This window comes from Mangifera indica, chromosome 16 (genome assembly GCF_011075055.1).
Source record: "Mangifera indica cultivar Alphonso chromosome 16, CATAS_Mindica_2.1, whole genome shotgun sequence".
Lineage (NCBI taxonomy): Eukaryota > Viridiplantae > Streptophyta > Magnoliopsida > Sapindales > Anacardiaceae > Mangifera > Mangifera indica.
In genome coordinates this window covers 3,205,693-3,220,300 of record NC_058152.1, presented here as the reverse complement: position 1 = coordinate 3,220,300, position 14,608 = coordinate 3,205,693, and the positions used below count along the sequence as shown (strand labels likewise).

General features: G+C 31.5%; 3 protein-coding genes across 3 annotated transcripts; all 3 read left to right on the top strand.

Moving 5' to 3' along the window:
- The first annotated feature begins 396 nt into the window (after positions 1 to 396).
- On the top strand, positions 397 to 2,983 carry LOC123198617 (cytochrome P450 81Q32-like). Its single transcript, XM_044613336.1, has 2 exons — positions 397 to 1,413; positions 2,214 to 2,983. Exons 1-2 carry the CDS (start codon positions 517 to 519, stop codon positions 2,832 to 2,834), a joined length of 1,518 nt encoding a protein of 505 aa, XP_044469271.1. The 5' UTR covers positions 397 to 516; the 3' UTR covers positions 2,835 to 2,983.
- A 3,638-nt stretch (positions 2,984 to 6,621) lies between these two features.
- LOC123199813 (disease resistance protein RPV1-like) lies at positions 6,622 to 7,342 on the top strand. Its single transcript, XM_044614881.1, has one exon. The coding sequence runs from the start codon at positions 6,717 to 6,719 to the stop codon at positions 7,314 to 7,316; it is 600 nt and encodes a 199-aa protein (XP_044470816.1). The 5' UTR covers positions 6,622 to 6,716; the 3' UTR covers positions 7,317 to 7,342.
- Position 7,343: 1 nt separating this feature from the next.
- LOC123199594 (disease resistance protein RPV1-like) lies at positions 7,344 to 10,954 on the top strand. Its single transcript, XM_044614624.1, has 6 exons — positions 7,344 to 7,348; positions 7,570 to 7,972; positions 8,866 to 9,119; positions 9,206 to 9,236; positions 9,327 to 10,205; positions 10,865 to 10,954. The coding sequence occupies exons 1-6, from the start codon at positions 7,344 to 7,346 to the stop codon at positions 10,952 to 10,954; spliced, it is 1,662 nt and encodes a 553-aa protein (XP_044470559.1).
- Positions 10,955 to 14,608: the final 3,654 nt, after the last annotated feature.

Sequence of the window (14,608 nt, the reverse complement as noted above, 5' to 3'; positions counted from 1 at the left end):
TATTGAAGATCAACTGCTTGGAACTCAATCAGAATTTAGAGGACTTGGGCATTACTAAAAAAGGTGGCTTTATTGAAACAAAGAAAATCAATGAAAAAAAGTATTATTTTCATAATTTTAATAAAAAATTATGAAATTCACCATTAGCTTTAATATACTATAAAAAAATATTAATTCGATTTGATTTATTTTACAATCCAAGAGTTTATGTTAGACTCAAATTAATATGGACAGATCAAACTCGGTTTGGATAAAAAAATGTTTTGGATACTGACGTGTGCGCGTACCTGAGCCAGAAGAGATCAAATTCTATCCAAACTCCGCCTTCTTCATAGTTGAGCTAAAACTTCATCGTCACCATTTTTATTTTAGCTTGGACTAATTCATTACAGTCACGGCCTCTATAAATACGCCACAAATCACAAATCTTTTCAATAATTTTTGCTGCTCATCATTCATCATCAAATCCTACATTATTAAAAAATCATAGCAAAGCTGAATCCTAGGCTACTAAAAATGCAAGACACAGCCATCCTCTACTCATCTCTTTCTCTTCTCTTCATCATTCTCGCTTTGAAATTGCTGATTCATTCAAGAAAAAGCCGCAAAAATCTCCCTCCAAGCCCGCCTTCATTACCCATTCTAGGGCACCTTCGCCTCATCAAACACCCTATGCATCGCTCTCTGCACAAACTGTCACAAAAATATGGCCCCATCATGTCCCTTCGATTCGGCTCCCGCCCTGTGACAATAGTTTCATCCCTAACAGTTGCTGAGGAATGTTTTACGAAAAACGATATCATTTTAGCCAATCGCCCAAAGTTACTCATCGGCAAGCACCTTGGCTATAACTACACCACTCTTCCGCAATCCCCCTACGGTGATCACTGGCGCAACCTTCGTCGCATAGCTGCCATTGAAGTGTTCTCATCACATCGTCTTAACATGTTTTTATCCATCAGAAGGGAAGAAATCAGACAGCTACTAAAAAAACTGTCTTGTGGATCACTACAAGGGTTTTCAAAGGTGCAGCTTAAAACAATGTTTTCAGAGTTAACTTTTAATATTATGATGAGAATGGTAGCAGGGAAGCGGTACTACGGCGATGAAGTGGAGGATGAAGAAGAGGCTAGGGGGTTTAGGAAGACTGTTAAGGAGGCTGTATCATATGCTGGGGTCTCGAATCCAGGAGATTTCTTGCCCATCTTGAATTGGATTGATGGTGGTGATTTTCAGAAGAAAATTTCAAGGATTAGTAAAAACGTTGATGGGTTTTTGCAAGGTTTAATTGATGAACATAGATGCAAAAAGAGTAATTTAGAGAGCATGAATACTATGATTGATCATCTGCTTACATTGCAAGAATCACAGCCAGAGTATTACACTGATCAAATTATCAAAGGCCTTGTTCTGGTTAGTCAAATTCAACTTATTTTCTTCTTTTAATATTTTTTTGGGTAATTGGGTCTGTCTAAATCCATAAAACAGAGATTTGAACTTAGATTTTTTTTTTTAAATTTTAATATTTTATCAGTTTTATTAATATTTATGATCAATGTACCTATTATTTTGATTTATCAAAATTATTTTAAATATTAGGGGGCAATTACAAGCACATCTCTCCAGAAAATTATACATTATATATAATCAAAACGAATCTTTTCTTAGATTTTTTCTTACAAAATATTCTTTAACACTTTATCTATTTACGCTTTAAAAAACTTATACAATCTATCACAATAGATTTTTATTCCTTCATACTAAATCTTCTTCCATGTTGAATGTACATATTATATTTTGTATATCTAAATTATCTTAAATGTTAGTAGGCAATTGCATGCACATCTCTTTAGGGAGTTACATGTTATATAAAAGTGAAAAGATCTTCTCTTAATTTCTTCCATGTTAAATCTTCTTAGCACTTAATCTATATATACATTTTGACTTAGGATAAGAAATATATATAATTTATCACAATAAATTATTATTCTATAAATATAAACTGCTTTGCTTAGGGCCTGTGGAGAAATACTTGGATAATCAGCATGATCTTGTAACTTTATTTTATTTTTGCATGGTTCTTAATTTGAGAAACAAAAGTGTTTTTCTAGCTAAATCATATATTTTAATACTAGATAAAGCTTTTTTTTCTCTTTTAAATTATATAATTTCCTTTTCTTTTTACTAATAATTTATTTAATTTACCTATACAGGCAATGCTATTAGCGGGAACAGATACATCATCAGTTACATTAGAATGGGCAATGTCAAATTTGGTGAATCACCCAGAAATATTGAAGAAAGCAAGAACAGAATTAGACACTCAAATTGGCCAAGCTCGTTTGATGGATGAACCTGATCTATCTAAAGTGCCATATGTTCAAAGCATTGTATCAGAGACTCTTCGACTCTATCCAGCAGCTCCACTTCTGCTTCCTCACATGCCATCCGATGACTGCACTGTAGGGGGATACGATGTGCCACGTGAAACAATTTTATTGGTCAATGCATGGGCCATTCATAGAGACCACACTCTGTGGAATGACCCCAACGACTTCAAACCCGAGAGGTTTTTAAATGACGAAAGTCAGGCCCACAAGCTAATAATGCCATTCGGACTCGGAAGGCGGACCTGTCCTGGAGCAGGCCTGGCCCAGCGGGTTGTCGGATTGGCTTTGGGGTCGTTGATTCAGTGCTTTGAGTGGGAAAGGATTGGTGAAGAAATGGTTGATATGGCTGAAGGAAAAGGTATCACCATGCCCAAAGCCGAAGCATTGGAGGTCATGTGTAGAGCTCGTCCCATCGTAAATAATGTTCTCTACGGCTCTGATTAGAATGTTTAAAGTATGTTTGTGTGCTGTATGTTATTTTCTTCATTAGTTTTATGCTAGCTTATTTGGGTGAAGGATTTTTATTAAGCGTTTTAAGGTTAAGGGTTAGGGTTGTGTTGTGCGGTGATATATACACGGAATTCACTGTTGTATCTTCTTTATTATTTATAATTATGACTGTACTTTTGTAAAATTAATTTGAGTTGTGGCAGTTATTGTAAGCGTAATCTTAAACATAATTGAAAACACATATTCTGGCTTCTCAAAATTCAAAAAATATTTTTTTTTAAATTTTCTAAGCAAGGTTACAGTGTCGGATAAGGTTGGGTCAAGCTTGCAACATGACTCATAAGACCCAAAAATCTAGCACGATCTATTACAACAGTAGATCATGCTCTTTTAGGCTAAGTTTTTTAATCGTGTCTCATATTGAGCCATAAATTAATCTAACCCATTTAACATCTCTAATCAACATAATGAAGCCAATCTCTAAGAGCATGTTCCTTAAATAACTTTAGTTATAGACCCTCGATAACAAGTCAACAATTAAAAGATAAATACTCAAATATTGAATAGGGATTATTTTGTCTCTAAACCTTCCTAATAGCAAAATGCTTTAATTTCATATGTTTGGCACCTGTAGAGTATTTGTCAATATAAAGTTGTCATAATAAATTTTTCATGCTTGTTTATGTCAACAACCCCAAGCTTTAAAATGAAGTCTTGGACTTTTATCATGTTCTATTGAATTTATTATTATCCAAAATTTTGGATATGTTATAAGATCGATGGATAAGATTAACCTATGATAACACACAAGCATGTATGTAGTTGTGCATGTGACCTGACATTATCCATTTTCAACTTATTGTTATCTAATTTGAATAAAGTCAACACTTCTTAATTACCCTTTTACCCACTCATCCTGGGTTATTTCATCTTGGTCTTCAAAGTACAAAAGTTCATATTTCAAGTCTAATAATTTTACAAGACTCGAAATGTACAATCCATACATCGGACTCGATTCATTTCATCAACCTAATGCCCCTAAAACTTGACCTATCTCTGTTTTATATGACACATAAGCTCTCTACCATATTGGTAGTGTATGAATTGATGTTAAATCTACAATCCAACAACTTTTCGTTCATGAATTAAGATTGATCTCTAACAAGGTATCATAGTTACCCAATATATAAAATGTCAGCAGTTGATTTTTAATTGTCAACAATATAGTTACTGTACAATTTGATTATTTCAACATATGATATTTTTTCAAGGTTGAAACATAAAATTAATATCTACCTTAAGGAGTCTTTGATATGAATTGACTAATGTTTGTATCAACTAGATATACAATATTAGACTAAACAATGACTCAATTCTACTATAACTTCAAATTCAAATAATCATTGATGTCTATCAATGGGCTTATAGGAGATATCAGCTCTCATATCCAAGAGTGATGAATCCTATATTGATCCACTATAGCCTTCAAATATCTCCCAGTATGATCAATCACCACTATTTTAGTAATCCTTTCTTAAGGATTATGTTGGACTTGTGTCAAACCATATCAATCTTTTATGCAAGATGATTTTGTAACTTCAAATTGAAGGATCACATATATCATCATTCATTAAAGGATATGTTTTATAAACACTGAGGTAATCATTCATATAGAATCTTCTTAGTAGGTTAGTCTAGTGGACACGTCTACATAACGTGCACACACATATTGTATTTAGTTATCTTCAAACAACTTTGATATGTGACATTTGTCACCATCTTTCAAAGGAATCGTTTAACACTATAATAGTCCTAACAATATTACATATACCCTTAGTTGGATAATGGACGTTTCTAAAACAATCACCTTATATGAGTATAGGGTTTCACAATCAGTTGATATGATTGATCCCCTTGTCATGGTTCAGTCATCCTAAGGATATTTATTTTGACATATATATGTATTTATAAATAAAGAATACCGCAAAGAGTTATAAATATAACTTAACTATGTACTTATTATAAAGAGAATTAACTCTAGAGCACCAACTCCAATATGAACATCATTATTTTATTACTAGTGTTCTAAAATTGAATCTCACCTAATCCATAATAAAATTGAGAGAAAGTTTTAAAATTTTAAGATTGCTTTGCATAAATATGGTACAAGATAAAGATCACAATATTAAATTAGTGTAACGATGACACCTAATATTTTAAAATTTAGTTGTTTTGATGAATAACTAACATTGTCCCACCCAAGGTTTGGTGAAAAAACATATTTTCACCTCTAATTAGTAGTAATAACATTTTTCCACCTATGCTGTAACGACATCAACGGAAAAATTGGAGTAAAAGGGTAATTACGTAATTTATCTTTAATAATCAAAGATATTTACGATTGTGTCAGGGAAATTGAATGTTTTTCTTCTCATAGTGGACATATTTTCCAAACTTTCTCTTCGTTTCATGCTTTCTCTTTGTTTTCTTTCATAGCTTTTCTTGTTGTTCATTTGAAAAATTTAATGTTTTCATCTTCTAGTGATATATTTTCCAAACTCTCTTCATTTTACTTTTTCTTTGCTTTCGTTTCTTAGTTTTTCATAGGTTATCTTCTTCTTCATTTCATCCTTTTGCTTAGTTGTACTTCTGCGAAAACTGGAAGATAAATCAAATCCTAAGAATGAATTGATACTGAGTATTTTTACATCTATACAACAGAGTCTCCTCTCTCAATCTCAGACATCTCATAAAAAAATTTCTTCGCATGAACTATTTCGCCAGACCTCGCATGCCCAGAAATGAGAGCTGTCCATGACACTAAACTTTTGTTAGTCATTTCATCAAATACTTTGTTGGCCCAACCCATTTTCCCATGCTTTGAGTACATATCAACCAATGCAGTGGACATATACATATCTCAGCAAAATCCTGTTTTCAAAACATGACTGTGCGATTGCAAACCCTCCTCAAATTACAAAACTTAGCCAATGTAGTGCAGGATTTCGGTCTCTTATTTTAGTTTTTTTTTTTTTTAAATTGATGTGCTGTTGTGATTGTTGAAAGATTGACTATTCTATTTGGCTTTCTTTTAGAATTTTAATACAGAATTGAGATATACTTTTGAATTTGCAATTTTCATATACTAATACGAAGACAGAACACAGAGAATCCGGTTATTACTGTGTCCATTTCTTGATAAAATCATTATATTATCTAAAGAAATTATAAGGGTATTTGAGTAATTTTACATAAAAATAAATAATAATAAAAAATAACTTCAAAAGGGTATTATGATAATGGTATATTTTTGAATATTCTGTTGACAGAGTTATAATTTGGGTGGAAAAATGTTATTAATACTAATCGAGGGTGAAAAAGGGTTTTTGCACTAAACCTTGGGTGGGAAAATGTTAGTTACTCTATTTTAAATTTAGTGTGACAAGCCCACCTAATGCTAATGGCCAAGTAAATAATGTCAAAAAAGGGGAAGGCAGGTCATTTTCCGGGAAAGGAGATAAAGGAAAAAAATTAAAAGGTAGGCCATCTTCCGGTAAGAGATGAAAGCCGAATAATTTTTATATGCTGATGAATTGTAATGGGGGTCTGTGGAGACGGGAGTGGCAAATTGAATTTTAAAAGATATATGGATGGATGGTTTTGGCTTATTGTATGGATTTATGCAAATAGTTTAAGTAGAATATTTGACTTACACTGAGCTGAGAGTTCAGAAAATAACATTAAAATAACAGAAGGAAAAGGCACTTGCTTGGGGATCAATGCACAGACTCAGTCATGGCGGAATATACAGTCAATTACTCAATTATGTGATATTTAGTTTAGCCCTCACTGTTAAGGGGCAGTGCCTCTCATCTAATGGCTTCTTCATCTTCTTCATCATCAATTACTCCTATAAGTGCCGCCAATCTAATGGCTTCTTCTTCTTCATCTTCATCAATTACTCCTATAAGTGCCTCCCATCTAATGGCTTCTTCTTCTTCTTCTTCATCAATTACTCCTAAACTAGAGAATGAGGTATTCCTTAGTTTCTATGGTGAGGACACTCGGAAAAAGATTACCAGCCATCTATATGAAGCCTTATGTCGGAAAAAAATTAAAACCTTCATTGATGATAATCTTGTCAGAGCAGAAGAAATTTCTCCATCTCTTTTGAAGGCAATTAAACATTCAAAGATCTCAGTTATCATTTTCTCTAAAGGGTATGCTTCGTCCAGATGGTGCCTCATAGAACTTGAAAAGATAGTTAAATGTTACAAGAAGTATAATCAGATCGTACTACCGGTCTTCTATGAGGTAGATCCATCTGATGTCAGGAATCAAACTGGGGATGTTAGGGAGGCATTTGCTAAGCTTGAAGAGCGTTTTATGGATGATTCAGAGATGTTGCAAAGATGGAGGACTGCTTTAAGGGATGCGGCCAACCTATCTGGTTTTGATTCAAAGAATTATGGGTAATTGTAAATTTATTTATCAATGTCAAATATGCAGTAAGTAGTAATCCTACTTTCAACTGTCTCTTTTTTTTGTTCTTCAAATTTAAGAGAATAGTTATTCTATTGGTCTCTCTTTTTTTTTTAGATAACTAAATCTACAATTGATTAATAGGTAAAAGTCCTATACAATACTAGTAAACTAGTATTGTCAAACAAAAATTTAAGACAATATCTCTGTAGTGTCATTTTATTCATTTTTTATTTTTACTTTGTAGGAATGAAGCATCACTTGTAATAAATATTGTCGACGGTTTCTTGAAAAGATTAGACTATGACTCCTCTGTATTTTACACTAAGAACCTAGTTGGACTAGATTCATCGATCGAGAAAACTGAAAATTTATTATGTACAGAGGGTGTACGCACGGTAGGCATTTGGGGCATTGGAGGCATAGGTAAAACTACTCTTGCGAAAGCTATATTTAACAAAATCTCTAGACAGTTTGAAGCTTTTTACTTCATTGAAAATATTAGAGAAGAATCAGAGAAAAGTGGGGGACTAAATGGCATGCACCAAAAGCTCAGTCATGCACTTTTAGGGGATATACATCCCAATATTGGATTCATCTTCCCAAGAGAAAGGCTTAACCGCAAGAAAGTTCTCATTGTGTTTGATGATGTGATTGCAGATTTAAAACAAATAGATTTTTTAATGGAAGTTTCTAACTACTTGGATTCAGAAAGTCAAATAATCATAACAAAGGGATAAACAAGTGTTAACAAATTGTGGAGTGCATCACATACACGAGATGAAAGGCTTATATTTTGACGAGGCTTTGTAACTTTTTTCCATATATGCCTTTAAAGAAAACAATCCAATAGAACATTATATTGGGTTAGCATCAAGTGTAGTAGAACATGCTAAAGGTGTTCCATTGGCTCTCAAAGTTTTAGGTTCCTATCTATTCGATAGGACAAAGAAAGAATGGGAAAGTGCACTAGCGAACTTAAAAACTCATACTCATGGAAGTATTCAAAAGGTGTTAAAAGTAAGTTATGATGGATTACATGATAAAGAGAAGGATGTATTTTTGGATATTGCATGTTTCTTTAAAGGGTATAAAAGAGATCTTATAGAGGCAATCTTGAATACTAGTGACTTGGACTCTCATATTTATATAAATGTTTTCATTGAAAAGTCTCTCATAACTGCGTCATTTAACACCATAACAATGCATGATTTACTTCAAGATATGGGTAGAGAAATTGTTCGAGAATAATCAAACAATCCTAGCAAACGTAGTCGGTTGTGGGATCATGAGGATATCTTTTCAATATTGAAGGGTAATATGGTAAGAGTCAAAATACTAATTTCTTATTTCTACTTTATACATGAGATATTATAAAATATTAGCTTGCAAAATATTCATTTGTCGTTATCATTGGGAATTAATTTAATTGGTATTGGGTATTAATGATACATTTCTTATATTTCTTATATCTACAAGCTTGAAAAAAAAACAATTAAGCATTTTCATACTGACTTTTCTTCAATATGCTCATAACTACCAGGGAAGTACTACAATTCGAAGTATACGGTTGGATATGACTAAAGTAGGAGAGTTGCATTTAAATCCCAAAACATTCAACAACATGCGAAACCTAAGATTCTTGGAATTTTATGGGTTCGAGCCTGAAGAGAAGGTGACTAAATCTGACTCCTCTGTATTGCGCCTTAACTTAAGATTCTTGAAAAATAATAGCTCCAATGATGCAAAGAAGGTGCATGGTTTTGAGGTCCTTAAATACGATTTCGGTGAGCTAAGGTACCTTGTTAGCATGGATATTTTGCCAAATCATTGCCACCAAATTTTAATCCAAAGAACCTTGTTGCACTTTTGATGCCTAATAGCAAAGTTGAAAAACTTTGGACTGGTAATCAGGTATATGTTAACTCATATATATATTGCTCTTTTTTACTTCAATATGTATGTTATTTATATTGTTTTAATTCATTTATTTTTTTTTTACAGAAACTTGTTAATTTGAAACATATTGACCTCAGTCACGCTAAACATCTATGTCGAATGCCAAATTTTTCACTTATCCCAAATCTGGAGAGCTTGATTTTGAAAGGTTGTACAAAACTTAAGAGTTTCTCATCTATCCATAATCTTTATAAACTTGTTATCCTGAATCTACAAGGTTGCAAAGGCTTAAAAATTTTTTCAATCAGTGTTCATTGGAGATCTCTACGGCACATTTATCTCTCCGATTGCTCAAATCTCAAAACAGTTTCATATCTTCCTTGTACAGTTGAGATATTATATCTAGATGGAACTGCTATAAAAGAATTGCTATCAATAGAGCATCTACTTAGACTAGAAGTGTTGTATCTTAGAAATTGTTCAAGACTTGAGAAGTTACCTGAGAGTATTCGTGAGTTAAAATCTCTTATACGTCTTAATCTCTCGGGTTGTACCAAACTTGACAGATTGCCGAATGACATAGAAAATTTAACGGGTTTGTGGAGACTTGACATGATGGAAGTTGCTTTAGCAGAAATACCCAACAATATTGGTCAATTACTCTCATTGAAACATTTGTTTCTTGACCAAAACAATTTTGAGAGGCTACCAGTGAGCATCAAAAACCTCTCTAAGTTGGAATGGCTTTCTTTAAACAATTGTCAAAGACTTAAATCCTTACCAGAGCTTCCGGTCAACTTCGTATGTTTAGAAGCAAATAATTGCACGTCTCTTGAATCAATATCAAGTCTACCGGCTTCATTCCTAAGTTTTCGACGTTTTTGGGAGACAATTGGCTTCATCAATTGTTCCAAAATAAATTTAGATCTGGCAGACAATCTTCATTTTATTAAGAGAAAATTAGATGTGTGGGGTCGCTCAAAGGTAAGTCTATCTCTTAGTTTCTCTATTTTCCCATGTCAATTCTTTTTCTATTAAACTTGAATTTTCAAGATTTATAACTTTTATCCTCCCATGAAAATTTAAATATCAGTATACATATTTCATTTTAATAGTAAAAGACATGTGGATTAAAATTTTAATTTTTATAAATTTATCAAATAACCCTACCCTTGTAGTGCCTTGCCAATTTTAGGATTTTAGGTGTATTTGGTACATTTATCGGATTAGGAGGATAAAAGGCCAACCAATTAGTACTCTGATTATCAAACCACACTTCTTTCTTAGAATAAGGACACCCAAGCTTTCATCAAATTAGGGTTGACTACTGTTGGAATTAAGATAGGTCATGACTGAACAAATATTGCTAAAAAATTAATATATATATATATATATATATATATATATATATATATATAATTTTTTTTATTTGTTATAATGAAATACTAGATAGTCTTATTTTAAATCAGGAACTTTAATCTGTGAAAATTTTTAATGCATATAAAACGATACCACAACACTAGATATCAAAATTATCAATTGATAAGGAATAATCTAAGACAAAGTTGATAAATCTTTAATCGGTATATTTTCTATTTAAAACTTTTACTTATTATTTAAATGTGTATCTATACGTGTACAAGATATCAAAGGAACAACGGTGCCTACTTGGCCAAGTTCTTACATATGCTATGTTGGAAGTGAAATTCCAAACTGGTTTGACTTTAAAGTAATGATACTTTTATAGAGCTTCCAATAGGTTGGCTCAATGATTATTTAATTGGTTTTATCTTATGTGCTAGTGTATCATTACAAGAATATCAACAACTTCGTATTTCTCAAGTTGGATTTTTTCTTAGTGTTAACGGAAAAATCATTTCCTCAGGATGTTTATTTGATTCAAAAGGGATTACGACTGAGATTTTTCAATCAGATCATGTATTTTTGGGTTATGATGGCAAGATAATGTCCGTGGAATTGCTTACACTCGATTTGAATAGTCAGGGTGTCATTACGTTCTTTGTTGAAATTATGGATAACCCTACTCGATATCGGTGTGAAAAAATGTGGAGTGACTTTGTTGTATGCCCAATATGATGATTTGAAAAGAGAGGGAAGAGTGGATAGAGACAAACGATTGAATAGTATAAATTGTTCTATTCATGACTGTTTGAAGTGTTATCTAAATTGTTGTCAAAACATCATAAAATAGACCTTGTATTAAGATCATTTGAAATTGTGGATAGTTGGTCTCCTCATTCACGAATATACAAGCATTGGATGGAGACCGAATGGTAAGTTCTATTAAATAAAATGTCAAAAAATTCATGAATAAAATAAAAATAATATATATTTTTTTCTCAAGCCTTGTTTTGTTTAGTTTTTATGTTCTCAACACATACAAGCAACTAGTAAGCATCTTTCTTATAGTAATGCCCTCAAAAAAAGTGGCCACTTTGTTATTTCTTCTACATGGTAAGCTGACTCACATATTTAAATCTTCTTTCAACTTTTTTTTCAGTGACTTCTCATATTTAAAAAACTGTTTTATCTGAATTATTGATGGAAATATTCATTGTATTTTACAGTAATATGGGTCATTCATCATGGAAACTTGAAGGTTGAAATCTTCTTATAGAAAAGGTGATGTAAGTGGGATAGAGTGTCTGGACTAATTATATTAGATAAGTAAAAGTTTCACAAACCATGAACTTTCTCTCTTAAAATTCTAGTATTTCCATTAATTTTGTTAACTCTTATGATTTTTTTTGCTTTGTAGTTCTCCATTCCAGGATGTTGAAGTGACTTCTTTTATGCTATTCAGTATGCTTTCAGGCTGGCTTTATTTCAGGCACGCAAGCTGATGATAGGCTGCCAACTCAGGATGTGGACACATTCTCTTGATTGTCATTTTAATATTCTCTGGATTTTCTTGCAGGAGTCGGATTATGTTAGCAAAATACTAATTATCTACGTTTTAGATGTTACCTGCTATGATACTGTTGCTGCTATTTGGTTTTGTACGCCATGAAATGATACTGGTTGCTCTTTAATACTGCTGTAAGCTCTGTTATTATTCTTTATTGAGAATCTCAGGCTGATCGAATGTCTAAGTTGAATGTAGATATATAAATGTGAGAGAAATTCCACCTCTTAAGTTAGGTTTTGCTCCTTTATATAGTGATTATGAACATATTAGTCAACGAATGAGTTATATCATTGATTATGAAAGAATATAAATTGAATTTATTATGCACGGTTAAAATGGGTTATCGTGCATGGGTAGAATTTTAGATAAATTAGGGCAAAATAATTTATTTTCTTGGGTATTTGAGATTGATTTGTTGCTTTTTTTTTTTTTCCTCTTCAGTTACATTATATAAATCTCTTTGTTATCCTAATTACATCAGTTATATAGTTACTTTAATGTTAGGGAGCGAGATGAGGAGGAAAATACAACAAAAATACAAAAGAGAGAAAGGCAAGACACAGCAAACTTTTTTAAATTTTAAACATTTAAGCCAAAAAAGTTAAAACAAATAGAACACATCTCATTAGTTAATTGATTGCCTAAATGGCATGTATCAGCCACATACAATGTATTTTGATCTTTGTTAATTAATTCACTTAATTAATTTTAATTTGATCCACGTTTTTTAATTAACAACTCATTTTAGTTCCAAAACATCGATTTTGGATTTAATTGTGAGACTATACAAATTTGGGCAAAAGTTGTTGAATCACATGCAAAACATATAACAAATATGTTCAAGATATATGTGATGACATGCAATGGTTTGAACCTTCATACATTGACACAAAAAAGTCTAAAAAACCATTATTGTCAAAAGTTGATTGACCAATTCAAGATAAATCAGTCAACTAGATCGATCAAAAAAAGAGCTTTTAACTCATATTTAAACCAGTCAATTGGTTTATGGTTCATTCAACTAGATCTAGAAATTTCTAGAATCTTTTTTTTTGGGTAAATTCTTGGAATTTTGGCCTTGCTATACCAATTCAATTGATTTCTAAGGGCATTGAACACCAACCCACGTCCAAGATGTCCCATTAGATGTTCTCAATCAAGTATTGTGCAAAAAACCGCATGATAACACAAGATCTTGCACGATAACATGAGATGGAATAACATTCAACCCACAATTATCATCTATTCAACAAATTTTCAATAAAATAAATGCAAACCTAATTCAAATCAAAATGTAAACAACATAAAAACATGTTATAGTGATCATACAATTTATCGAAACAAAATATATGATCAAACAACATAAAACCCATTCAAAACAGATTATTGCATGTATAACAATTATCTTCAGGCTATGATCCTTATATGACATGTTGCATACATATTTCCCCAGAGCACCAACTCCAATAATGGAGTTACTTAATGGGGTAAAGTTAATGGAGCATAAATGAATCTTTATAATAAAGAAAGGCTAGTTAGGTTGAGAGATATAAAGTAAAACTTTAATAAAATGTTTCACTTAAAAAAAATGGATTATATAGAGACTTTTTCTCTTATACATATAAAAAATTTATGTAATATTATTATGGTATTAGTTATCTATTTTGATTTAAAATTGCATCAAATAAAAATGATATTCTTTAAAAGAGATATAGAAGAATAAGTTTATATGAATCGGTCAAATGAATTTTTCATCAGATATCTTTGTTAATATTATTTATACAGATTGAAAGAATACATAATAATAATCTCCCTCTTTTTATTTACTCTAAAAAAATCCATTAAAAAAAACTATTATAAAAAATTTAATTTAGACCATAATTTTAAGCTGTTAAGTAATTTAATGTTGTGATTTTATATTATTAATTATTATAATATTATTTAATATTATTATAATATATATTAATGATTAAAAAAATATAATAATTGGATGTTGAGAACGAAGAGATAAATGTTATGGTATATATATTATATTTATCTTTGTAATTATATATGTAAATTAATTTATTTATACTATGTTATAAACTTATAATATTTTTGATAATGTAATCACGGTATTTTCACTCGTAAGTAAGAGATTATAAATAAAAATATTTGAGGTACTGTCTTCGATTTTAATAATTGAAAAATAATTTTTGTTTAAATATTTAAAAATTGTTTAAATGGATTGTCTCGATTAAAGTTCATCGGCCGACCCGTTTTAGGCCCAACCGAACCTTATATATAGGGTCAGACTTTAGGCTTTAAAAATTTATGGTCAACCTGATCGATATGAAAGTCTCTTATTATACGAGCCTAGGGCCCAACCCAAATACCTGATGAGTCGTGCCAGGGCTAGCGTAACCCAACGTGGCCTATTGACGTCTCTAATTGCTCGTACTAAAATTTTTTTCTTCTA

Excerpts from the sequence above, each read along its gene's own strand:
- LOC123198617 (XM_044613336.1), top strand. The coding sequence starts at position 517 with ATGCAAGACACAGCCATCCTCTACTCATCTCTTTCTCTTCTCTTCATC. Across the intron at positions 1,414-2,213 it reads TTATCAAAGGCCTTGTTCTG|GCAATGCTATTAGCGGGAAC; the intron begins GTTAGTCAAATT and ends TTACCTATACAG.
- LOC123199594 (XM_044614624.1), top strand. Across the intron at positions 9,120-9,205 it reads TACGATTTCGGTGAGCTAAG|CAAAGTTGAAAAACTTTGGA; the intron begins GTACCTTGTTAG and ends GATGCCTAATAG. Across the intron at positions 9,237-9,326 it reads AACTTTGGACTGGTAATCAG|AAACTTGTTAATTTGAAACA; the intron begins GTATATGTTAAC and ends TTTTTTTTACAG.
- LOC123199813 (XM_044614881.1), top strand. The coding sequence starts at position 6,717 with ATGGCTTCTTCATCTTCTTCATCATCAATTACTCCTATAAGTGCCGCC.